This window comes from Nelusetta ayraudi, unplaced genomic scaffold (assembly GCF_046127955.1).
Source record: "Nelusetta ayraudi isolate G7.1 ecotype Tasmania unplaced genomic scaffold, CSIRO-AGI_Nayr_v1 ptg000018l, whole genome shotgun sequence".
In the NCBI taxonomy this organism is placed as follows: domain Eukaryota; kingdom Metazoa; phylum Chordata; class Actinopteri; order Tetraodontiformes; family Monacanthidae; genus Nelusetta; species Nelusetta ayraudi.
In genome coordinates, this window is record NW_027466068.1 from 705,302 (window position 1) to 729,900 (window position 24,599).

The following is a 24,599-nucleotide window of genomic DNA, read 5'->3' on the forward strand; positions in this document are numbered from 1 at the left end:
CCCATGCCTGGGCTAATATGTGTGGATGTGAGGTGTGGAAGGAAGGAAGGAAGACGCCTCGCAGCAAATAGAAACTCTCTTTTTTATTTATTGTAACTCATGGTTAATCATTCACGTCACCATTCATCTGTTACATCACCTGCATCCTGATATGAAAACAACAACCAACAACTAAAGTCGTAACGTCATTCAGTGGTTTGGCATGTAGAGCAGCAGAGGGGCTCCAGGGAGGCGGGTCGCTGTCTGACCTCTGACCTCTGACCTCGTCCGCTTCAGAGAGACAAGCTAAAGTGAAAACCTGGGGCAGGAACCTGCAACTGCCTGCATCGTAATACACATCTGTTGCTCAAAGGTCAAAGAAAATTATGACGTCATCATCATCATCATCATCATCATCATCATCATGACATGTCTACAGCAGGTAAAAATCAGATGTGTTGGCCACGACACACCTTCCCGGAGCCGACCTGTGTGCTAAAGCAACATGATTTATTAAAAAAAATAATAATAAAAAAAAAAGAGAGAGAGCAAAATACACAAAAAGGAAAAAAAAACACTGTGAAACAATCTTTGTGTCATCATAGCAACCCACTTCCTATTTCCAACCACACACAACTAATCAGAACAAAGTTTAAATCGTCCCAGCGTCATCAATCAGAGTCACACCCTCCCCCCACAACAACCCCAAGAAAACCAAGCAAAAGTAAAAAACGGAAAATCGTCTCAATGTAAAGTGACTGATGCTCGCTCACACAACACAATCTTCTCCCGGCACTTGGCTCTCTACACGACGCGACGCGACAAGGAAGGGTGAGTTGGCGAGGCAGACGTGGTGGCGCGCGTGTGATTGGATGCAGGGCTGTGACGGGCGCTGATTTTGGCATTTTTTTTTCAGAGCTGAGCTGAGATGAAGCGACACCACCGACCGACGGGTTTCAGCTGCTGCAGGGAGTTCTAAAGGTGCCTCAGGGACAAAATGATCCCCCTTAAGTCACACGACGACGGAGAAAAACAACAGTGGCCTAGCCTAGCCTAGCCCAGGACCCGTACACTTGTTCAACACTCGTTGATATATAAATTCTGCTGCACGGCTCCTTTTACAACGCAGGTAAAAGTTCAAGTTTTAAATCACAGCTGGTGGTAATTTTCAAAGCGTCCTAATGTTGTGACATATCTGTAATGTAAGTGTGCTGTTGGCTATGGCCAAGTGCTGAAGTATCAACAAAGTGCTGAGTCGATCTCGTTGAGATGAAAAATGTCGTCGTCGAGAGCTCAATTTTTCCCATCATGCATCTGTTCTCGCTCGGTGCAGAATCCTACAAAATCTCTTCCAATTCTTCTTCTGTGGTGTAAATACGTCTTCCCTCTGCAGTTTCAGTCGCTCTCCTGTCTCTGTCAACTCCCTTTAGATTTTTATTTGAAATGATTTTTTTGAATGAAACACTTGGAACTTGTTTATTTGGATTAGAAAAATTAGCTGCACATCATTTGGTCACTAAACAACATTTGTCAATGCTAAGTGTGTGCGTGTGTTTGTAGGTGTGTGTGTGTGAAACAGGGCAGTGGCTCTCTGTGTCAGTACAAAAACTGAAGGAGGTGTTTTCACCACAACCCACAGCCAAGTGACATTCAACAATCTACCTGTCAAATGTTTTTTTCCAAACTAAAAAATTTCTGTTAGCAAACATTAGCTTGCTGGCTAACACTGGGATCAGTGGGTTTGACGTGAAATGAAGCCGAGGGTGGGCGTGTCAGTCGACGTCAGCCCGGTCACGACTGACACGGGCAGCGCCGCTGGTAAGCCCCACGCCCTCAGCGTCGGCATGTGAGAGGCTGGCAAACGAGAAACTCACAGAAAAGGTCAAATAATAATAAATATAGTTTGGGTAGTTGAGTCAACGCTGACGAGTGCTCAGGTGTAGTATAAGAAGAAGAAGATGGGCACTAGATGATTGACAGGTGTGTGCGTGATGGGCCGGCACTTCCTGGTTCCTGTCAGGTGCGACAGCGCCACCGGCTGGGTGACCATTGTGCTTCGTGTGGGTCACGGTGAGGCTCCGCCCAGTGAAAAAAACGCTGCGTGGCTGCAGCTCGAATCAAACCAAAAAGAAAACACGTCAAGTCTGAGCGCCTCACTACGGAAAAAAGAAGAAAATAAAAACCCAGCAGTTGCAACGACAATGATGGTTGCTTGGGAGCACGGCGGCGGCGACGGCGGCGGCGATGTTGTGTTCAGAGTCTCTGTGGCGTTGGAGGAAGCGCGGAGGATGGTGGGAGATGTAGTCCTCGGTCAGAAGAGCGAGACTTTCTTCTTCAGGTCGTTCCTCTTCCAGACCGAGAGGCGGCCGAAGTCCTCCGCAGACATCCCGAACACGCTGAGGAACTCGGCCTGGGAGAGGTGCCTCTGCCGGGGCGAGAGAGAGAGACAGAGAGGTCAGAGGTCAGAGTGGAGAGATCCCGGATTTTTCCTGCGCTGTGTGAAGGCAGCAGCTTTACCTCCAACTGGGTTCTGTCCACACCAGGAGGCAGTTTACTGCGCCCTCTGTGGGTCACCACCAGCATCTCGTAGGGGTAGACCTAACAGGGCCAATCAATCAATCAATCAATCAATCAATCAACCAATCAATCAATCAATCAATCAATCAATCAATCAAGCAATCAAGCAAGCAAAAAAATCTAACAATCAACCAATCAATCAAGCAATCAGAAAAGTAGAATCTAGTCTAATCCAATGTAAAAATGAATTTAGGGGGTTGTATATGTAATGCCTAAGAATGACCACCAGGTGAAGAAATTGTCTCAAGTTCCTCTCTGATAAGAACTCAAAAGACACTGTGGAGATGGAGAAAAGTTCTTTACTTTGTGATCCAGCATGCTGGGCAGTGAGTTCCCCCGGTCCATCCTGGAGTCTCCGTTCTGACACACACACACACACACACACACACACACACACACACACACACACACACACACACACACACACACACACACGCCAGGTCAGCGGCAGGCGGCCAGCAGCGGTCAGAACTCAGGGAGCGTTTGAGACTCTACCTGAAGATCTGCGAGAAGAGAAGAAGAGAGAAGAAGAGAAAAACTCCTTTAATGTGTGTGAAAACAGTTGGAGGCTGGCTTGGCTCAGACTGGTGGGGGCGACGTCGTACCTGCTGCTGGTTTCTCGGCCGGGCTGAATTCTGCTGACTGCAGCTGGAAAAGACAACGAAGCAGACGAGCGTTAAGTCAACTTGGCCGCCAGACTGCGCTCTGATTGGACGAGAGTGTGCGGGAGGCGTGTCTCACCCGGGACAGGCCAGTCTTGGAGGCCGCGGGGAAACACGCAGGCTTGGTGGCGTTGGATCCTGTAGGGCGGGGGAGGGGAGAGGCAGGTGAGTGGGAGGAGCCTGATGAGTGATAGCAATCTTGTGCACAGGTGTCAAACTCTGGCCCGTGGGCCAAATCTGGCCTGCAAGGTTTTATAGAGCACATCTAGCGCTTATACTACAAATCCCAGAATGCTCTGCTGGAATGTTGCCGCCTCCATCAGGACAGGACGTTGATTGAAGGACATCATTGATTATCTGCACATTTCTAAGTGGTCGCTGGGTATTTCGTGAGCCTTTTCGAGTGGTGATACACCTGCATGTCCACCAGAGAGCGACAGCGAGCGAGGGTGACGAGCGTACCGGCGTGCTGGCTGCGGTCCGGCAGCGAGCGAGTCTTCCTGCGCAGAGGAGCCGCCGACTTCTCCAGCTCCTCCTTCAGGATGATCTTCCCCAGGTTGGACTGGATCTGAGGGGAGGGGGAGGGGCACGGACAGGACAGCTGAGTGGCCCCACCCACAACAACAACAACAACAACAACAACAACAACAACAACAACAACAGAAACAAGAAGGAGCCTCTCAGCCGGTCGGCACCTTGTTGAGCTCCTGCTTCTGCAGAGCTCTGAGGCCCCACAGCTCGTCCTCCAGCTCCCCGATCTCCTCCTCACCCTCCTCACCAGCACCACCCTGCTGACCCCTCTGCCTCAGCTCGTTCTCTGCACAGCACGCCGGAGGAGAGAGAGAGGAGACGGAGAGGAGAGAGATAGGAGAGGGAGAGGAGAGATAGAGAGGAGAGAGAGAGGAGGAAGACAGGAAGAGAAGGAAGACAGGAAGAGGAGGGGCGAGAGGAGGAAGAGAATAAGAGGTAGGAGAGAGGAAAGAGGAGAGGAAGAGGAGAGGAGAGGAAGAGGAGGAGGAGGAGGAGAGGAAGAGGAGGAGGAGAGGAAGAGGGGTAGAGGAAAGAGGAGAGAAAGAGGAGGAGGAAAGGAAGAGGTAGGAGGGAGGAAAGAGGAGAGGGAGAGGAGGGGCGAGAGAGGAAAGAGAGAAAGGAAAGGAGCAGAGACAGCAGGAAGAAAAAGAAGGAGCAGAGGGAGGAGACAGGATTCAGGGTGAAGAGATGGTGGGAGAAAAAACAGGGGAGGAGGGAAGAAAATGAAAATAGTTTGAGGAAGAGAAAGAAAAATGAAAGACAACGAAATAAGAGAAGAAAAGGATGAGACGCAAGTTAGGAGGGAGGGAAGGAGGAGATTAGAGGATTTAGTGGCAAACACGAGTCATGCATGATTACCTACACGCATAAAATTTAGTGTGTGTGTGTGTGTGTGTGTGTGTGTGTGTGTGTGTGTGTGGTGGCTCGCGCACCAATCACAGCCAGCGAAGGGGGGCAGGGCCAGTGGTCCGTCTCGATCTTGGACGGCAGGCTGGGGTCCGGAGGCTGAGCGGCCGGGAACTTGGACGACTCGATGATCAGGTCCTCGATGTGTTTGCCCTGAGGCACCTGAGAGGACGGCCCGTCTGCACACACATACACACACACACACACACACACACACACACACACACACACACACACGCCAGGCTGATTATGCGAGTTAAGGGATAAAAGCTAAGATAGCAGTCAAACAACCAAACCTTGCTTGTAGATCGGAGGCTTCTTGTAGATGTTGCTGCCGTTATCTTCAGCCGGTGGAGAGACGGAAGAGGAGGATTAAAAAACAGTGCCCTCTGGTGGAAAGACACTGTAACTGTGCCAGCCAAAACGCACGACAAACAAAGACCCCTACAACAGTCACATAATCTTGTGTGTGTGTGTGTGTGTGTGTGTGTGTGTGTGTGTGTGTGTGTGTGTGTGTGTGTGTGTGTGTGTGATGGGGATGTGAATGGACAACAGGAAGTGAGGACTACCGGGCCGGTGGAAGTGGTGCAGCCTGGCAGCGGCGGCAGCGGCGGCGGCTGTGTGGGCGGCGGTGGGTGTGTTGGGTGTCGACGGTGTGTGAGCACTGGTCTGGACGGAGGAACCGGGCGAGGAGCATCCCGCCGACCGGTTCTCCAGCCACTCCCTGGCCTCCCGCTGCAAAACACGTGCAAGCAGCGGGTCAAGTACGGCTGGGCGTCAAGATCAAAGTGTCTATAGGATGGATACTGAGGTGAGTGTCGGTCAACTAATCAACTCTTTTATGGTAATTTTTGGAATAAAAGACCAGAAGTGAAAAATCTACAATGGAAAGATTTGCTATGAATTGCGTTTCAGGTCACAGTCGTCCTGTCAGGCGTTTTAAATGCATTTGTTTTTGTATTGCAGTCTATAAGACAAATGCTTCTTGGACCCATGGGATTTCTTTTGCTGCAGTACCTCGAGTGGCCACTGTGGGAAAAAAGTCTCACCTCGGGGGAGGCAGCGGGGGAGATGGAGCGAGGAGACAAGGACCTCTGTGGAGGGGAGAGAGAGAGACAACAGTGGGGTCAAAGGTCAAGGTCAACACTGCCGGGCCACTCGTTCAATAACCAGACCAGGAAGGTATCATGACTCTTGTTGGATTATTAAACAGCTCGAGTGTGCGAGTTGTCGATTGGTGAAAGATGTCGGGGGCATTGAAAAAAAACAACAAAAAAAAACCCATCTTCTGTAGATTCCACACAGCCCGGATGTGGAACTGACGCAGCTGCCATTAGTGAAGCTCGGATGATTTCCTGCGACATAACGCGGCGCAGATGAAGGTTTAAACAAAGTTTGTTTGGACGGTATGTCAGACACGCAGCAGGAGGGCGTGACACCCAAATGCAAAACACATGAAAATGTAATTCCTCCCGTTGGTCAAGCAAAATGAGATGCCAGAGCTCGGCCAGTAGGGGGCTCCCTCATGCCTTGTCTCCCCTTTCTTCAGCTTTTAGGAACTGTTACTTCAGGAAAGCAGGACAGCATTTATCTATTTTATTAAAAAAAAAGATAAAATTAAAAAAAAGGTTATTTTTGGTGGTGAAAGAAGTTAGCGGCCTGGCTAATGCTAGTTGCGATATTTATGCTAGTAGCGTTGCTAATGCTACAAAAGACAAATTGAGACAAACTGTTTGTAATGTGAAGTAGTCTGGTGTTGAAAGAAGGCAATTGTCTCTCTCTCTCTCTCACACACACACACACACACACACACACACACACACACACGTGTTAACGAGCTGTCAGCTCTCGAAGCAGCAGATTGATGTCACACGTCTCTCAGCTCACCATCCATCCAAACTACCCATCCATCCGACCCAGCTAGCCCAGCTAGCCCAGTTAGCTCAGCTAGGACCACTGAAACACTCCTTCAGTTATTCTCTTGGGGAGATTGACTCAACATGGTTCTCGTGCTGCTCGTTAAGTGCAGGACGCTGAGTTCCCTCCAGTCATCCGGTGAGATGTGTCCGTGGCCTCACCTCCAGTGGACTGTAGCTGTAGTGCGACTGGTAGATCATCAGATCCGGCCTCTCAATGTCCAGGATGGCTTTGTCCCGCGGCAGCGCTGCCAGGTCCTTGTAGCCAATCACACCATCCTCCACCCGAGCCTGGCGGGAGGCGGGGGGACAGTGGGGGAGGAGGCCGTTCCAGATTATAGATTACTGCCTCAAGATTAATCTGGAGGCTAATATGACTTGATCAGTGTGTGAGAGTTTGTGTGTGTGTGTGTGTGTGTGTGTGTGTGTGTGTGTGTCCGTCTCACCACGATGGCTGCAGCAGGGGATCCTGGGACGCTGCTGGGTCCCCTCAGTGACAACACGCTCCCTGGAGACGTCTGAGCCAGCTGCTGCTCAGGCAAAATACACACAAACACACACACACACACACACACACACACACACACACACACACACACACACACACACACACACACACACACACAGATCAGGGGTTAACTATAAACCCAGCCGCATGGAAGAGGCTCATGATTGAAATGGAGGTGTTTGTTCTGAGCGGTGCGGTGACTGGTTGCAGGATGGTAGTTAGCGTGTTAGCGTGTTAGCATGCAGCCAAGGTTTCACTGAATGAAACACAGGAACTAGATTGTGCGTATGCGTAGATATCTCTAGGTTTGTTGGTTGTGACATCACAAAGGGCAAATTTTTTGGATGGTGCAAGAACTCTTCTTCTTCTTCTTCTTCTTCTTCTTCTACTGCTATTTCATCAATTGCCATATTTCTCATTTATTCGACGCAGAAACACGACAAGAGTAATTACGCAAAATTTAAGATGAGGATTAAGGTGAGTGGAAGACTGTGGCGATTACCTTTGGCATCATCCTGACGGCTGATTGGTCAGTTCCTGTGAGAAAAGGATACAATAAATCACCAATCCTGAGGAAACAGAGCAGTGGAACCGACGAGGGCGGAGGAACGCAGTTCGAAATTAAAGGCCCGCTGTGTGAGACTGAGCAGCGTTTAGTGGCAGGAGAAGACATTGCAAACGTTTGTCCCTGTTTCCTGACGTCCCTCCTGACGGAGCCGCTTGTTTTCTTTCTTTCTCCCAGCTGTGATTTGGGGTTCCAATCATCGCCTCCTAAGTGGTACCGTCGAGCTTTGATGAATTCTTACGATTAGCAAATCATTTATTTTTCTTGAAAAGTGAAAGGTTTTTCTATTCAATACCAATGAAGCAGTTTGAATGTCCCGCACTGGACCTGCTGGTTTTTACCTGTTCTCTTCAACCAGCTCAACACATAGCGTAAGCATATTCAAATATCCTGGATTTAAATTTTTCTTTTTTCATTTAAATTGTGTGTTTGTTATTTTTTTTTACCTGCATTGCCAAAGTGTCCTCTCATGTTGCTACGCAAAAACAAACACACAAAATGTAAAGAGCGGCAGGACCTTTCTGCCGTGGCTGGAAGCCTCTGTGCGAACAAGCGGAGGAAGGCGGTGAGCAGAATGTTCCTCCACCTGCTGGGATGGTTTGGTTGTTTGTCACGTGTGTGTGTTAGTGTGTGTGTGTGTGTGTATGTGCGTGTGCGTGATGAAATCTGGTCGCTGCCGCCGGCGTTGCGCTGCAGGCTTCCAGCTGCACATTGTCTGATGTGACCGGCGGGACACAAAGGGATTATTCCAGAGTGCAGCGCTTTTTGTGTGTGTGTGTGTATGTGTGTGTGTGTGTGTGTGTGTGTGTGTGTCTTACCTCACGGAGAATAAGGGATCATGTCTGTGTGTGTGTGTGTTTGCCGTGGTGTCCCAGATTAGAACCTGCAACACACAGACGTGGTCAAATCTCACGGCTGCTAAAATGAAAAACTGAGCTGGGAAAACAGACGACGGTGAATGGAAACCATCGCCGACTGTCACAGTGTCACCTGGTTTAAAAACCATCTAACCGGGTTTTGCCCCCCAGCTCGTGTTTCCGGCCCTCCCCTCGAACCCTCCACATCCTCCACATCGATCTCTGCCGGCGTCTCGCATCGCTGAATAATTGAAAGGTCTGCTGACTGGACGGCTCTGACTGGGAACGCTGGGCAAACTGGAAACTGGTGGGTTTTTTTTTCGTTGTTTGTTTGTTTCAAGGTTAAATAAAGCAATAAAGTTGCGGCATGTGCCGTTATGCTTTATGCAAAGATGATGAAGTCGTAGGAATTGGACCAATCCAGGATTTCCTGGCTCCGCAAATGTAGCTCCTCCCTCTTTGACGGACGCTGCTCTGAGATTGCGGCCCCGCTGCGGGGCGCCATGGCGCTCCCGTGTCTTGAGAACCGTCCCGCCCCCTAGCACTCCATGGTCCCTGGAGAGGATGGATGACAGTCTGGTGGCAGCAGATCGATGAGCGAATCGATCGACGGTCACCACACCTTCCTTGGAGCGCCAGGTGGTGTCTGGCGGAGGGCAAATGCTCCTGATGGTGCCAAGAAATTATTTCTCGCCTATTAATTTGAACGCCTTGGCCAAAAAAAAACAATCACTGATTTCTTGCCCCATCCAGGCAGTGAAACAGTGCCACTGTTTCCTGGAAGTCTTGATTGTCATGCGACAATGTGCAACTTAGTTTGGCCCTCTGTAGACACACTGCGGTACTACCGGCGGGGCCAGGCCGAGGCTAGCTCTTAGCTTGCTAGCCTCAGTCAATATTTCCAAAGCACAAGTTGTATCAATGATGATTTTGCAGTATTTGTCTTATTGGTCTGTATCTCGCTATCTCTCTGTGTGTTGTTGAAAAATTTTCCAAAGAAACAAAATGAAACAGACAGAATAAAGACCATGCTTACATGTCGGCTGTAGTCTCTGCTGCTAGCGTCCTTCAGGTCAGCTGATCTGCTGAGAGGAAAGCAAAAAACAGGAAGTCAGATGCAGCAGCAGGTGAGTCCAGGTGACGACACAACTGATTCAGACCATGGTTCACACCAGCGGCTCCTCTCGCTGAATCACTCCGTATTCAAACAGGGTCCTGAGGCTCCTCCTCCTCCCGGGCCCCTCAGTCTATTTTCAGATTCATGTTTTTTTACTCTTCCAGGAAGTCGATGCTGTTGCTATGCGACGGCGCCAACAGGAGGCGGAAGCCGAGATGAAATCACGCTGCGTTTCAGCCAAAGACAATTGCACCAATTTCACTCAGCGGACGTTAAAGAGGACGTCGTCCCACGAAGTCAACCCTTTGTGATGTCACATAGGGCGCCGACACCTCTCCCAGGTCAGTGACCACATCCCTGGCCAGGTATAGGCTGTGTTTTGAGCTCTTCCAAGCATTGAAAACTCCAACAAAGTCTAGTTTTTTTCCCGCGGGAAGCTGCAAACATCAGGCTAAAACTGCTATAAAGGATGAACAACAAAGATCTGAGAATTTAAACTTCTCGTCGTGAAACTTTCCCCGTGTTGTCCGACGACTGAACCGTTTGATGCAGCTGCAGCAACGAGGAAAAAGGGTGTGGAGCTCAGAGCAGGAAATGAAAATAAAGTCTCTGCTTGTATTAACATACAATCTGGTTTGAGCCGCACGCTGAGGATTAAGACAAAAGTTTTATTTAAAAAGAACAGCGAAACATGACAAAAGTTTCCGCCGCACTCCTCAGCAGGAAGCTGCAGCTGTTGCTGGAAAGGCAGAGGATGGAGTTTGTGGCAGCAGATCAGAACAATCAGAACCATCAGATTCATCACAACCAGAACCTCCTGCCTGCCACACAGTGTTGACCTTCTGATTGGACCACCGGCGGCTGGTTCTGTTGTTGTCCAGGGTCTGCTGGGACAGACCCACAGCCCAGAGGAATGCTGGGAGATGTCCACAGGTTGCTAGGTTACTGCACAGCGCCGGCCAATCAGCTGGCAGCAACTGCGTGGAGATGCTGAACTAAAATAGACATCCCAGTGTCAGGCCAGAATCACACACACACACACACACACACACACACACACACACACACACACACACACACACACACACACACTGCAGGTCACCGCCTGGCTGAAGCACCTGGGTGTACAAGTCAAACACCTCCATCACACAGAAACTGACTGACAGATCAACGTGGTGGCCTGTATTTCCCATGATCCTCCACAGCAGGTGGGAGAGCAGGTGCCCTGTGTGTGAGTGTGTGTGTGAGAGAGTGTGTAGGAGGAGGAGTAGGAGGAGGAGGAGGAGGAAGAGGAGGAGGGGAGAGAGTCACTCCGGACTGAAACAGATGTGATGGTGTGCAAATGTGAAAAGATGAATCCAGCTGAAAGGCTGCAGATGGTTCAACCAAACTGGCTGCTGAAACTACATGCAAACTACATGCACATTTTTGTTATTTTTGTTAGCATAATGTTTCTTTCCTGAATGTTTTTTTGTTGTCGTTACGATACGTGTCTCTTTTGGCTGATGGATCCTGGATCCTGTTGACTGGCTGTCGAGGTACCATGTGACCGACTCACTGGCCACCAGACTGGCCGACTCTCCCCTGACACTCCGTCTTCCTCCCTCTTTGTTTGGGTGTGAATGTGGATGCTTTTGTTAAATTGATGGGCCTTAGTAGCGGTCATTGCACACACACACACACACACACACACACACACACACACACACACACACACACAGAACATCCCCAATTCTGGTTTCCTGTCGATAATCTGCATCCTTCAACTTTGCAAACCAGCCCCGTGTGACCTCACAAGGGGCAAGGATACGTCTCCCAGGTTAGTGATCTGCCCTCTCCCAAACACATGGAATGTCCGACAAAGCCCCAGTTTAGGCAGAGGGCTAAATAAGATGCTGCTACTTTTCTTCCCATGTGTTTGTTGTGAGTATTTTCACAAACAGGAAGTCTTCACTCCATTGTTCCTGACAATAACAGGACCCTCTTGTTTCAAGCATGGCCGAGCATGTGAAGGTCTGGAGAGTCCTGATTGGTGCAAAAAACAACAACAACAACAACAACAACAACATACTGTTGGCGGCGGAGGTGGAGAAAGTGGGTCAGGGGCTGGAAAAGTGCTGAGTCACTGCAGCGACTCACTGATTGGCCGCCGTCCCAAAGCACCTGCACCTGAGGCCTGATAGCTGGTGGTCGGCAGTCACATGACTGGTCACGTGACGGGAAGTCAACAGACACGCTGGGCTGTGTGTGTGTGTGTGTGTGTGTGTTCTGGCATGCTTTTATCTCGACACACACAGACACGGCCACGCCCTGCTGCAGCTCTGCCGCTGTCATTGGCCGAGGCTGATGACATCACAGCGTCCCAGGCTGCTTTTGTAAGGTTTTGATTGACTGGCTGCATTCCTTCGCTCCTCTTCCTCTTTCTGACTTCCTGTCCTTCCTTTTTACTTCCTGTTCCCTTCCTTCCTTTATCTCGTCTTTCGTTGCTTCTCTCCTTCTGTCTTTTCTTTCTTCCTTCCTTCCTTCCTTCCTTCTCTCAGCTCTGAGAAGACACCACCTGCAGTGAATCAGCAGTGACGCAGCAGTCTGTCTGTCTCTCTGTTTGTTTGCTTGCAGTTCCTCTAGTCCAGTGGTTCTCAACTGGATCTGAACTTTTCTCTCTTTACAATGAAGTCGTGACCCAAATTTATTCCACAAAAATACAACAGCCAGCCCAATTTCTACCGTGTCTAGTAAATCAATTATTTAAGTTACTGAATTGAATTGTGTGCCGTGCAAAACAAATGGCCAACAGTTTCCTCTATAAATACATGTATTTCCTCCTCCTCCTCTTCCTCCTGATTCTTGCTGCCTCAGCCTGTTTCTCCCGAGTCTAAATCTCCCTCTGAGGTCTTTTATTTTGAAGCCTGTCGTCTTCCTCATCTTGTTTGTGTCCTCTCCTGCGTCTTTCCTTCCCTTGCTATTGTCAAGTTACACATTGTCACAACTTATTTTCCCATTAAATGCCCTCAGCTGTTGTACGGTCACATGACCACTCATTACATGGCGGCTGGTGTGATGTCATAGGAGGGCGTTGTCCTGATAGAAGCTCCACTTGAATAAAAAGCAACTTAACATTCCAGCAGGGCCCAGTGCCTGCAGCCAGAACAACACAACACAACACAAAACACACACAGACACACACGCTGCTGGCTGTGCCCATGGCCTCGTTCCTGCAGCATCAACACCACGGCCCCCTGCTGCTCTCAGAGATAAGAGTCGAAGCCTGCGTCCAATCAGACCCTCTATTAAAGGGACACACCGCCTTTTTTTTTTTTTAACTGGAGGCAAACTTCCTGTTTCCACATGTGCACCTGTCCTGGTGCTGCTGCTGCTGCTGGTGGTGCTGCTGCTGGTGGTGGTGCTGCTGCTGTGGGGGTTCAGCTGTGGAACAAAAAAGAAGCTGCTGGAAGCTTCTTGCACTTTTCAGTCTCTTTCAGCTCCTCCACAACAACCGAAGACACTGAGGGCTTCTGTCTGGCGGGGACACACATCAGTGAAACTCAGCCTATGAGCGTCGCATCGTGAAGGTGACACGGGTCAAGTGTGCACCAATCAGAACGCTAGCGCTGTTACCAGCTGGCTCACTGGTAGAGGAGAAGCCTGACTGGCTTCTACGTTCTGATGGCACTTTGCAGGTGTTTCTTCGAGGACCTTCTCAATGTGTCAACATGGGAAATAACAAATCCCATATGTGAAACATTCCATGTGGAGCGTCAGATCCGGAAGACCGGGTTTGCGAAGAAAAAAAGCAAAGCTCCGACTCAAAGCTGACGTATAAGCAAAGGTAAACGTGTCGTGTTGTTCATTCACGTTCATTCAACGCTCTTCAAGTCCTGAGAGTTTCATCGGAATATTCCCCTGGTGGCCTTTCAGAGTATTGTAGGCTACCTGTGCGCTACCGACTGTGAGTCTTGTGCGCTCACGGTGTAGCTGTGCTGCCGTGCAGCCTATTTAGCTTCGACTGAACAACACGTGTTGTATTTTCTCCCGCTGGCCCATTTCCTGAATCTAAACCCTCATCTGCGTCACGTTAGTGCAGAGGAAATCAGAAGGCGGCAGCTGTCAGTCAGAGCCCATGTGAGACTGATGCATCACAGGTGTCCAGGCTGCACCGGGGGATGAGCGGCACTTACTGTTAAAGACGTGTACTTTATTAAATTCTAAGCAGCAGAGCAGCCATGGTGCCGCTGCACAGTGCTGCTTGGAGTGTGGATGTGTGAGCGTTTTTGTTTGTTTGTTTGCTTGTTTTTTTCTTTACTAAAGTCTGTAAAGCAACATTTAAACAAAATACATGTAGACAGACCTGCTTGGTCAAGCACATTTAGCTAATAATTCACTAGCGTGAATTTCCCCAGGCCTTCTGTCAGTGCCGGAGGAAAAAACGTACAATTGTATAACAGCCGCGAAGATGACTCACGAGTCCAGGAATAGAGGAGCACGCCCACGCAGCAGCGCTGAGGCGTTCGGGACCCACTCGAGACCAGGACGCTGCCGGGGGAACTGAACACGAGCTGGACTGAACACAAACAGAGCTGAACACGAGCTGGACTGAACAGGAGTTTGAACCGAACACAAACTGAAGCAAAGGGGAGAAAAGAAATCAGCAGCACCGCTGTGACAGTGTTTGAAAGTGAGGGGATATTTCTGTACTTTTGAAGTAGTGTTGCATGACGTACTTGCAGATAACTGGACTATTAAACACTTGAGATTACAGTCATGATGGCAACTGTTGGGGTAAACGGCCAAGAGAAGCTGCAGACCAGCTGGACACAGAGGCAGAAAGTTCGAAAAATTGATCCGGAAACAAAGTTGTGGGTGCACTGTGGCCGTGATGAAAGAAAAACGAGTTGTTTAAATACCTCAATACGACGTCGCTTCTGACCGAAAATATCTGGAGTGCCCCCTACTGGCTGGCTGCAGTGGACTAATAAGCCCCTCCCCCTTCAATGTTAGCAGTTGGAACCTGGACCAAAAGAAAGACTCAAACTTTCTTCACTAACGTTTGTTTTCTCTTGTTTCCAGCAGTTCAAACATCATCTCTGTGTTTTCTTAACGTTTACTCAAGAAAATTTAAACATGAAAAACAATACATTTTACTGATGAATGTGGTGTTTACTCAGCAACCGTCGCTTATATATTAAAAAAAACCAATCCTAAAACCACACGATTGGCAGCAAGTCAATCCCACCACCCCTTTATCTCGTCAGAACATACTCGGCTCCAAAACACGCAGCTCGGACACGACGACAAGTCCACTTCTGACTTTTTCTTTGCCACCAGAGTGAGGAAGCGGAGCAGCAGCAGCAACACCAGCTTTGGTTGGATCGGTCAACATTTATTGTTGCTGTAGGCCGCTGACCGTCGAAAGGCCCACTGAGAGCCAGGAAAAACTGTTAAGAGTACAGTTCCCTGTGGCTTTGCTATTGTATAGCAACACACCCACACACACCCACACACACGCACACACACACACGGTTCTTTCTAGCTGCAACAGGACTGTAAAGTCATTATTCACAGCGGCGCTGCAGCAGGTTCAATAGGACAGAATGCTCAGCGGGTCGGCCTGCCGCAGGATGACATGATGACCTGTTTATATTGTGTGACCTTTGACCCCAAACATTCAGGGCATGCAGGCTTCGCTAACCCTCACTTTCAGATTGAATATGGATTGGATTTACATTGTCACTTGTGAGGAATCTGTTGTCGCCTTGCCAGCACAGGATAGCATCTTTCCTCAACGTCTGTGTTACATTGAGCCCCAGCTAATGCTTGTGGTTGAATATGAATAAAATCTAACGAGAATCTTTTGACTAAAGTTCCAAACGGAGGTATTGATAACGCTCTAATTGGATCTCATCCAATCACCGTGTTCATTTGAAAAAAAAACAAAAAAAAGCAGTAATAACAAACAAAAAATTCCACGCCAGTTGGCAAAGCAGCAAAATGTTCCAGAAAATGATTAAAAGACACCTTGCTGAAAAGAGATGCTGATGTTTTAAAAAGATACTGGTAATTTTTTTTCCTGTTTTGTAGTTGTTGTTCTTTGATATATATAATGTGTTGGTCTGGTCTGGATCTCAATGCTCTCTAGTCTTGATAATGCCTTGGTCTGGGTTGGTGCGGTCTTGACTACAGTCACTCGTAACATTTTGCACCAAACCAGGTCAATGTAGCCCGTGTGTAACTAAATGAAAACAGTAAAAAGCTCCGACTTGAGAATATCAATCTGTGAAACATCTTTGAAGAAGAAGAAAAAGAAAAAGAAGAAGAAAACAACGTGTCATTCACACACTCGCCACAGTCGCAAAAACGAACGCCTCAGCGTTGAACACCAGGCTAGCAACGTAGCATGAGTCCTAGCTGTGATTGTCTTAGCGTGCTAGCCGGTGTCAGCCCTCCAGCCAGTCGTCACACTTCCAGCTGAGGCGGCACGTTTTGCATTCAGTCTGAGAAAGAGTGTTGATGACACTTTAGCTCTGCCCAGGTTCCATCTGCCAACACACAGCAACCACCAGGGGTCATCCAGATGTTTCAGCATCCATCAAGTCATGAAGGGAGCTGTTGCTACCACAGACAGACAGACAGACAGACAGATACAGTAGATAAATACAGTCAATAGATAGATAGATAGATAGATAGATGCAGTATAGATAGATAGATAGATAGATAGATACAGTATAGATAGATAGATAGACTCAGAGGAGCCCGGCAGATGTGATGCTGGGTGAGGAGGAGGGGATGTTACATAAAACCATCCTCCCCTTCTTAATCCATCCTCCAGCCCTCCCTCCTCTCTCCTCCGCGCCAGGCTCACTTTCCTGCGGCCTCTTACATAACTTCACACCGTCACATCGGAACCAGATTCATCCCTGCAAAACCATCGTGACAAGCGCTCGGGTCCCTTCTGTGGCGCAGAGGTTGGGGGGGGGGGGGGGGGGTTCCAGAGAAGGATGGAAGGATGGATGGATGGACGGATTAATGGATGGAGTGAGTGAGTGAGCGAGCCAGTGCCGGGAGCAGCTTTGGCCGCCTGCGGCGCACTGCAGCCCGGCGCGCCACAGCTTCGGCTTCCCCCGCCAGACAAGGTCGAACACAGTGCGCGCGGCAGCGGCATCAGCGGCAGCAGCTGCAACCGCTGGGACAGATCACACACCGCCAACACATCCGCCTCCACTATCTCCACAGTCGACCACAAAAGTTCACCGCGCAAAGCCGACGCGACAGCACAGGCTCTCAACCCCCCCCCCCCCCCCCCCCCCGAAGCGTCCTGATCATCCGGCCAACCTGCACCCGCTCCGTCATACGAGCGCAGAGCATCAGCAGCACCAAAACACTCACTTCCAGAAATATTTCCCATCACCCCGCTGCATTCTGCTGACACCGCTAGGAATGAGAACAGCAGCAGCGGCAGCAGCGGCAGCAGCAGCAGGTGAGTCTTACCTGGCCGTCGGCCGGTCACGCACGTTCAGCAGCTCCGTCACCAACTGCTGCTCACCGCGCGCACTGCCCCAATATAGAGCCGAGCAGCGCGTGAGGGTGTGTGTGTGTGATATCAGCAACGTGCTTCTCTCTCTCTCTCTCTCTCTCTCTCTCTCTCTCTCTCTCTCTCTCTCTCTCTCTCTCTCTCTCTGGACCAGTCCATTAGTACCAGTAGGGGGAGTGAGAGACGTGACGTGACAGTGCAGTACTGTATGCCACCAGAATGTAATAATAGGGTGTGTGTGTGTGTGTGTGTGTGTGTGTGTGTGTGTGTGTGTGTTTAATTCTATATTCCTATACTCTTGTATACCTGACTGCACTTCACACTTCCTCTGTGCTGTTGTGTTGTGTCTTGAAAGTCAGTTTCCCTGACTGAAGCCTCCCAGCTGCTGTGGCTGGAAAAGGTTGCAATACACTCAGTTTGTCTTGAGCACCTTCTCATGTTGCCAGATTGTATCCAACAACAGCATCGTCTGAGACGACATTATGGTTCTGTTCCAGAGTTTCTTTCTTTGGGTCTCTGGAGTCACAAAGAGCTGGCGCACAAGTCGACACAGAAGGTTTGAAACAGGGACAGCAGAGACATTCACACACCACAAATACTGTTTGGCAACGAAACAGAGGAAAAACAATGGGAGACAATGACACAGAATTATAAAAAAAAAAAAAAAAAAAAAAAGGTTAAAAGGCACCAAGAAAGATTTGCAGGGGACGAGTGAATCATCTCCCTCCTGCCTCCAGCTGTGACACCACAGCTCGTCTCTCGTCTTTGTGTCACGACGCCTGCAGCACCTTCAGGCCGCTGCCTGGATGTTACGGCACTGGATAAAGGAGGTTCACTGGAGCGTCATCGTGTCTCCGTCTGATCTCCAGTGGCCTTAATGCGGGTGAAGAGCTGCTGCATTCAGAGCAGCAGGTCACAGGAAAAGTGCCAGCAGTGGGGGGGAAGAAAATAGCACTTTATTCAAATAAAATGTTTCTAGGTTATATTTTCTTTGACTCTAAATGTCTTCATTATTATTGCGTTGGATGAGCAGAGCTGTTGTGTACTCACTGGAGGAGAAAGGGCGGGGAGTGTGTTTGAAAATTTGCCCGGAAACAAAGTGTGTTCACGTTAGTCCACAAATAATGTTTATTTATGGGTTAACGGTGGATTAATAGTCAAAGGTTATTAAACAGCAAGTAAGAGTTAAAAATGACTAAATCGATGTTTAATTGAGAAGGTAAATTAACATATATATACATATAAACTAAAGCAGCTGTTGTTAAAATGAATAAATCAATACAATAAACAATATTTTAAAACAGCTGTGGTTTAATAACCTGTCCTTTAATCGAGGCTCATTACGACGACTATGAGGATTCTGCTAAATGCTCAGTTCATGTTCTTGTTATTTTCACAGCTTTTGGTTGCTTTGCATCGTCCTCGGCATCGGTTTGTCACGTTTCACGGCGCTCCACCCACAGATGGCGCTCCACCCACAGATGGCGCTCCCTGTTTGGGAAACAGTCTCTTCTGCCAATGCTTTGAAACTCATGATTGAAGCTATTTCCACTGCCACAGAGTGGCGTCCCGCCGCCTCACGGCACCCTGGTGATGACCCTGATGGCGGTCTGAGCCGCCTGCCGGACGTCCTGGTCGTCCTCCTGCTCGCCGCTGCGCTCCCTCATCAGGGCGAGCTGGTAAAGCAGGACGTGGCGGCCCAGCGGCGCCTCGCCCAGGCTGGTCAGGGCTCGGAGCGTGTAGAGGGTGAGGGCCTTCCTCCTGCGCCGTCGCTCCTCCTCCTCCTCGCTCTTCCTCACCAGCAGCTGCAGTAGGACGGGGATGAAGCCCAGCTCCAGGCACAGCTGCTTCCCTGCACGGCCGAGGTGGGAAGGGTTAGACTTCCTTTAGATATGTCGATTTCTCAGGTAGATGTTATATGAATAAGTAGGTAAACGGTCTTGTACATGTTTATATAGGTGTATGAGGGTATGTGAATGTAGGTATATACTGTATATATGTATATATATGTATATATATATATATATACACATATATATATATATACACACACATATATATACATATATATACATATATATATACATATACATCCTCGTTTATATTTGGAGAAAGGGGTGCGAGCTGACAAGCGCTGCTTCTTTCTTCTTCTTCTTTCACTCCTTGTCGAAAAGCTCACTTGTTTTCTTTTCTGTGTTTTGCTTCCTTAAATTTTCCTTCTATATCATTTAATGTTAATGAATTGTTTAACAGTATATAGGAAGCCTTGTCAAATTTGCATATTCGGAAAAAAAAAGAATCTTTACTTTTCCCAGAGAGATTTTTTGTGTACTTTTACTGAAGTGCAGGAGGTGCAGGTGCTGTACCTCGGGTGATGATCACAGTGTACATGACCACTCCTGCAGCATTGGCCTGGACCTCCACGTCCTTGTCCTGCAGCAGGTTCAGCAGGACAGGAAGTACCGCCCCCTCGCACACCTTCCACTTCCCGTCCTCACAAACGCTGCAACGTTCGAGAACAAATCGGTGAGATTTGAGATGTCATGGTGAAGGAGGCGAACCGACCAACCGACCAACCGACCGACCCACCCACCTGAGCGCCATCATGGCGGCCGCCGCCTCCCGCCGGACGCTGGGCGAGGGGTGGGACAGCTTGTGGCGCAGCAGCGGGATGCCGTCGCAGGCCAGAGCCGGCACGGGGTCCAGTCTGGAACAGCAGCAGAGGGTGGAGAGGAGCAGCACCTGCACCTCCTCCTCCTCGTCCTTCTCCTCCTGCAGCTTCAGCATCAGTTTAGGCACCAGGCTGAGGAGAGCGCGGGAACCTGCTGGCAGCAGACTGAGGTGTTTGAGCACGCGGTGGACGTTCCTCCGGCAGGAGATGGAGCTGTCGTCCAGGAGCTTGGAGAGCGGGGGGAGGAGGGCGGAGGCCAGCAGGGCCTGTCTGCAGGAGACGCACACAGTGACATCACTTCCTGCTTCCTGTCCATGCAATGCACCTGGTTACACTCCACTCTTTACCCTCAGCTTTGGTCTGCACTTTCACACATTTATTTGCAGGTGCAGGACATTTTTCATTTAATTAAAACTTCAAGCATTAAAAATGTCATTTCAATTTCAATAATTTCATCAGCAGTAGCTTCCTGCATTTACAGCTTTTGATTTGGCTTGAGTTGGCCCCTCTTCTTTCCTATTTACCTCCACTTATATACACGGTTGACCTGCCCCCCCCCCCCCCCCCCCCCACACACACACACACACACACACACACACACACACACACACACACACACACACACTGTCTACCTGCCGAAGCTGTGGGCCGTCACAATGTACAGCAACTCGCAGGTCTTTGTCCTTACTGATGGATCTTTGTCCCGAAACAAAATCTTCATCTTCTCCAGATAACCTGCAGAAGATGAATGACAGTCCAACTATTCATTCATATTTTAGAAAACAAATGTATAGATCTCCAGGTCCAGGTTTCTTTTTTTCCCTTTTGTGCAGGTTATAATCTCGATCAAAATAGGAAACGGTCTTTTAGCACTGCCAGTGCTACTGAACAGTTGTGTGTTGTCACCTCCAGTCACGGCCTGGTAGATGAGGTCCTGGTGGTGCAGCAGGTCGCACAGGGAGGTGAGAGCGCGCCGCCTCCTGGCAGCTCCTGGCTGCTTCAGCTGGTCGAAGAGCTGCGGCACCGCCCGCCGACCGAAGGCCACCGGAGCCCGGCTGTCATCCAGCTCGCAGCCGTCCGTCCCTGGACGGTCCACGGCCTCGGAGGACAGGCCTGCCGCAGAGACCTGCGGCAACAGGTGGAGCGTCAGTCGGGTCACAGGAGGAGCGACTGAATACTGCTACGACAAATAATAATAATAATAATAATAATAATAACAATAATAATAACAATAATAATAATAATAATAATAATAATAATTCTCAAATGTATGGTTCTGAGAATGGAAAGTACTGGGAGCCCATCAGCAGCAAAGAAAAGAAAAGATAAAATAAATCTAAAAAATGAAATACGTAAATAAGACACGTTTAAAGGAAATATTTTGTAAAATGATATAAAATCATTCGCGACGTGGCCATTTGAGTTAAAATTACAATGTTCTCATTACCGCAGTAACATACCAAGAACGAAAGACCGTCTACACCCACAAGTAAATGTGAATAAAAGTGAGCAACACGTGACTCGCTCACCTTTCGCTCTCCCATGAGAACAGAACGTCTTCTTTGATCGCTATGGGTCCGAACGCGTCTCCACCTGCTGCAGATCGAACCGAATCCTCAAATTGGCTCCACCGAACTTTCCGACACTTGTGAACTTTAATCTCAGAATGAAAACCGAAAATTAGACAAAAGCAACCCGTGGTCCTTCAGGTCTACTAGGACAGGGTGCGTTTCATTGCCGTTGCTGTTGTGCAGCCAATATGAAGAAGAGCACACTCACCGCAGCAAAAACTGCCAAGTATTGAAGGTTCTCAAAGGTGTTCAGAAGTTTTTGGTTACGTCGTTGCCTAGTAACCGTTGCTGTGACACCACTTCCGGGTCAGTCAGTAACACACAGATAGACCGGACATTTCGCTTGGCGGTTCACCACGAGGGAATCACAGACAATTTGAGCACGTTTGAAAAGACTCGTTGACTTTAGCGTGAAAACAAAACTTTTCAGTCTTTTGCTCCTTATACTGACACCCAGTGGACACTTCAGGTTTTGCGCCTAACGGTTGAGACGCTTTTTGTTTACTTTGTATGTCACAATACAGACACTTTCTTTGGTAAACTAAAACGGTGCTAAGTCACTGAAATAATGAAAGTGTTTTTAACCCCACCAACTCTGTCCAAAGCCTCGGATCTGTTTGTTATTTTTTTTCAGCGATCAACACAAATAATTTGGCTGCCAGTTACTTTATCACTAAAATACTTAAAACATCTGCATCTCCTCTCCCAGGCCATTTAACACTCCTGTCTATACTCTTCAAAACAACAAAGGGAAGTCGGAAAACATCGAAACGCAGTTTATTTGAATCCAGCCGTGTTTCAACAGAGGTTTGAGCTCCCGTCTCTGCCGGTCCACTGCAGAATCACAGGAACAAATAGTGGAAATGAACAAACCCATCTTTAAAACTCCCACTGAAACTGACCACAACATTCTGGTAACAACACACTTCTGTGACTCCTTCAATAATGATCGATAGCGTGTACTTCTGAGAAAATGATGTGGAAAAAAAAAACAATCTCAGCTGTGAAACAAACCATTATCCATCACATCACTGTGAAAAAAAACCTTTCTTCCGGCAGGGTCCTCCAGGGCAGCCCTTGACCCCACTCAAGAGCAGCTTACTGTGGTCAACATGCAAAGAAATGAAAGTTACCCATATTTTCTTTTGGAGGTCAAAACAAAAAATGCATCTTGATAAAAATAAAATAAAAACTGATTCTGGTAAAACAACCAGTCTCAATGATTTTCCAAGTGAATTAAACTTTCTTTAAATAAGAATGTCTCTTGGCGTCTACTTCTTCTTCTTCTTGCTTTTCTTCCCTCCTTCGCCCTGCTGAGAACTCGTATCTCCTCCACCACCCTTCTGGGTCCGAGTCTTGAGTTTTGGGATCATCTCAGCCACATAAAACATCACATCCTTACCTGCATTAAAAAAAAACAAAAAAAAAACAGCGATGTTTCATCACAATGAGCAAAATAACTGACCACACACACACACACACACACACACACACACACACACACACACACACACACACACACACACACACACACACACAGACTCACGGGAGGTAAACTTCTCCAGACAGAGGCTGCCATCAGTCTGCTTCAACTGAACTCTGACACGACCCCGGAACTGGGCGTCCCTGTTCCACTCCCTCGGATGCATTTTGTTGTTCTGCCAATGTGAACAGAATATTGTATTCAAACTCATTTTGGTGCATCATCAACATTCACATCCAGTTCCTCTCACCTCTGTGTAGACATTGAGCCCAGCCGCAACAAGCACGTCTTTGATCTCATTACAGGATGGGTTCTCCACGCCCTGCACGCACAAACACACACAGAGAATGAAGGAGGCAATTCTGAACATGTCCTGTCGAAGTCTATTTCATCTGCCGAGGATACACAGTGGAGGCAGCAGCAGGAGGAGGAGCAGGAGGGGGAGGTGGAGGTGGAGGAGGTCACCTTCTCAGTGGGGATCCTGCGTCCCTCGGCCAGTGTCTTCTTGTTGTTGATGTAGACCGGATAGATGCAAACGAACCTGAAACACAAACATACAGATTCACCAATCTAAATAATGGGACACCAGGTTATGATTAGAATGACGATTCTTCCTCGACATCACAATGAAATAATCACAACAGAAGTGATGAGATCACAGAGTTGAGAACAATCTGAAGGAAACAACACAACAAAAAGGAAAATATATGTACAAACAATTACAATCTTTTTTTTTTGCAGCCTGGTGTACTTTAGTTTAGGTAAAGGGACATTATATACACGTCATGCTAAAAGGCTACAGGGAGCGCAAGGAACCAAACTTCATCGATGGGGGGAAAAAAACAAACTATCTCAGCAGCTCGGGCTTCAAAACACGTGTTTATAGAAACACGATGTTAGTAGTTTAATCTGCGAATATTCTACTGCGATTTTGTTTGTAGTATTAACAGCCACAGTTTCATAGGACATCTAGATTACCCACAATTCCTCCAACTCACATGCCAACGTAAAGTGTACATGGCAACAAAAAAAAAAAAAAAAAAAAAAGTATGTGAGTGAAATAGAGCAACGTTTTAGCTGAAATTAAGTGTCGTCGGGCCTGATTCAAATAAATGACACGCATTGTTGTTAATCGTGTCTCTTACAGAACACGAGCAAGATTTCATTCAGTATCTACTCGAAGTTGTCGACGCTTCAGCGAATGGCAGAGCGCTGTTAGCTGCGAGCTAAGCTAGCTAGGCTAAAGGACTAATATCCAGAAACTCACCTTTCTTTTTCGGCAGGATTTTCAGATAGATGAGACATTTTCCTTCGGCTGCGCTATTACTCTGGCCAGACTAAAATGGTTTGAATGACGCTTCAGTTTGTGCTGTAACACGCAGCCATACGTCGCTGCGAACGATGTGAATTAGGTGCGTTGTATTCGTTGTACCGGGTCAGCCGGTGATACTGTGATTCCCGTTCACACACACACACACACACACACACACACACACACACACACACACACACACACACACTTCTACAAAAATTATTCCTTATGATTCTTTCGAATAAATGCAAAATATCACTGTATTACTTTTTTCTTTAAAAACAAACAAACAAACAAACAAACAAAAAAACCAAGTCGACAAGGATCTTTATAATGTTGCACTTTCTTTGCTTTCTTAACGTAAGTGTGCAACAGTGTCTCACTTGCGATGTTATGAAAGATAATTGGTTGGCACGTCA

At 48.2% G+C, this 24,599-nt stretch overlaps 3 protein-coding genes across 9 annotated transcripts; all 3 read right to left on the bottom strand.

Annotated features, from left to right (window-relative positions):
* Nucleotides 1-468: 468 nt before the first annotated feature.
* Nucleotides 469-17,223, bottom strand: LOC142887753 (dematin-like). Of its 7 annotated transcripts, none has more exons than XR_012926588.1 (17): nt 17,101-17,223; nt 9,538-9,583; nt 8,463-8,527; nt 8,162-8,359; nt 7,582-7,616; nt 7,018-7,101; nt 6,734-6,862; nt 5,705-5,749; nt 5,225-5,390; nt 4,952-4,996; nt 4,682-4,834; nt 3,914-4,035; nt 3,681-3,786; nt 3,298-3,356; nt 3,162-3,204; nt 2,860-3,059; nt 469-2,404 (listed from the first exon to the last, which is right to left on the bottom strand). XR_012926588.1 is itself a non-coding variant. In XM_076025604.1 (17 exons), exons 3-17 carry the CDS (start codon nt 7,591-7,593, stop codon nt 2,291-2,293), a joined length of 1,224 nt encoding a protein of 407 aa, XP_075881719.1. In that variant the 5' UTR covers nt 7,594-7,616; nt 8,162-8,527; nt 9,538-9,589; the 3' UTR covers nt 469-2,290. The 7 variants fall into 7 exon arrangements, 1 of the variants encoding a protein (XP_075881719.1); XR_012926589.1 differs by having other exon boundaries at nt 9,538-9,586; nt 17,101-17,216; XM_076025604.1 differs by lacking the exon at nt 17,101-17,223 and adding an exon at nt 2,497-2,577 and having other exon boundaries at nt 2,860-2,916; nt 3,052-3,059; nt 8,162-8,527; nt 9,538-9,589.
* A 1,224-nt stretch (nt 17,224-18,447) lies between these two features.
* rsph14 (radial spoke head 14 homolog) lies at nt 18,448-21,515 on the bottom strand. The gene is made up of 6 exons (XM_076025603.1): nt 21,344-21,515; nt 20,721-20,940; nt 20,447-20,549; nt 19,737-20,084; nt 19,510-19,646; nt 18,448-18,995 (listed from the first exon to the last, which is right to left on the bottom strand). Exons 1-6 carry the CDS (start codon nt 21,356-21,358, stop codon nt 18,721-18,723), a joined length of 1,098 nt encoding a protein of 365 aa, XP_075881718.1. The 5' UTR covers nt 21,359-21,515; the 3' UTR covers nt 18,448-18,720.
* A 625-nt stretch (nt 21,516-22,140) lies between these two features.
* On the bottom strand, nt 22,141-24,308 carry srp19 (signal recognition particle 19). Its single transcript, XM_076025612.1, has 5 exons — nt 24,136-24,308; nt 23,334-23,409; nt 23,119-23,190; nt 22,932-23,043; nt 22,141-22,787 (listed from the first exon to the last, which is right to left on the bottom strand). The coding sequence occupies exons 1-5, from the start codon at nt 24,171-24,173 to the stop codon at nt 22,657-22,659; spliced, it is 429 nt and encodes a 142-aa protein (XP_075881727.1). The 5' UTR covers nt 24,174-24,308; the 3' UTR covers nt 22,141-22,656.
* Nucleotides 24,309-24,599: the final 291 nt, after the last annotated feature.

Coding starts and splice junctions, on each gene's coding strand:
- LOC142887753 (XM_076025604.1), bottom strand. Junction 6,863..7,017: donor CCCCTGCTGCAGCCATCGTG/GTGAGACGGACA, acceptor GCCTCCCGCCAG/GCTCGGGTGGAGGATGGTGT. Junction 3,787..3,913: donor AGAAGCAGGAGCTCAACAAG/GTGCCGACCGGC, acceptor CCCTCCCCTCAG/ATCCAGTCCAACCTGGGGAA.
- srp19 (XM_076025612.1), bottom strand. CDS start 24,173: ATGTCTCATCTATCTGAAAATCCTGCCGAAAAAGAAAG. Junction 23,410..24,135: donor AATCCTGCCGAAAAAGAAAG/GTGAGTTTCTGG, acceptor TTTGTGTTTCAG/GTTCGTTTGCATCTATCCGG. Junction 23,191..23,333: donor GCAGGATCCCCACTGAGAAG/GTGACCTCCTCC, acceptor TTGTGCGTGCAG/GGCGTGGAGAACCCATCCTG.
- rsph14 (XM_076025603.1), bottom strand. Junction 20,085..20,446: donor ACGGCCCACAGCTTCGGCAG/GTAGACAGTGTG, acceptor CGTCTCCTGCAG/ACAGGCCCTGCTGGCCTCCG. Junction 18,996..19,509: donor CACTGTGATCATCACCCGAG/GTACAGCACCTG, acceptor TCGGCCGTGCAG/GGAAGCAGCTGTGCCTGGAG.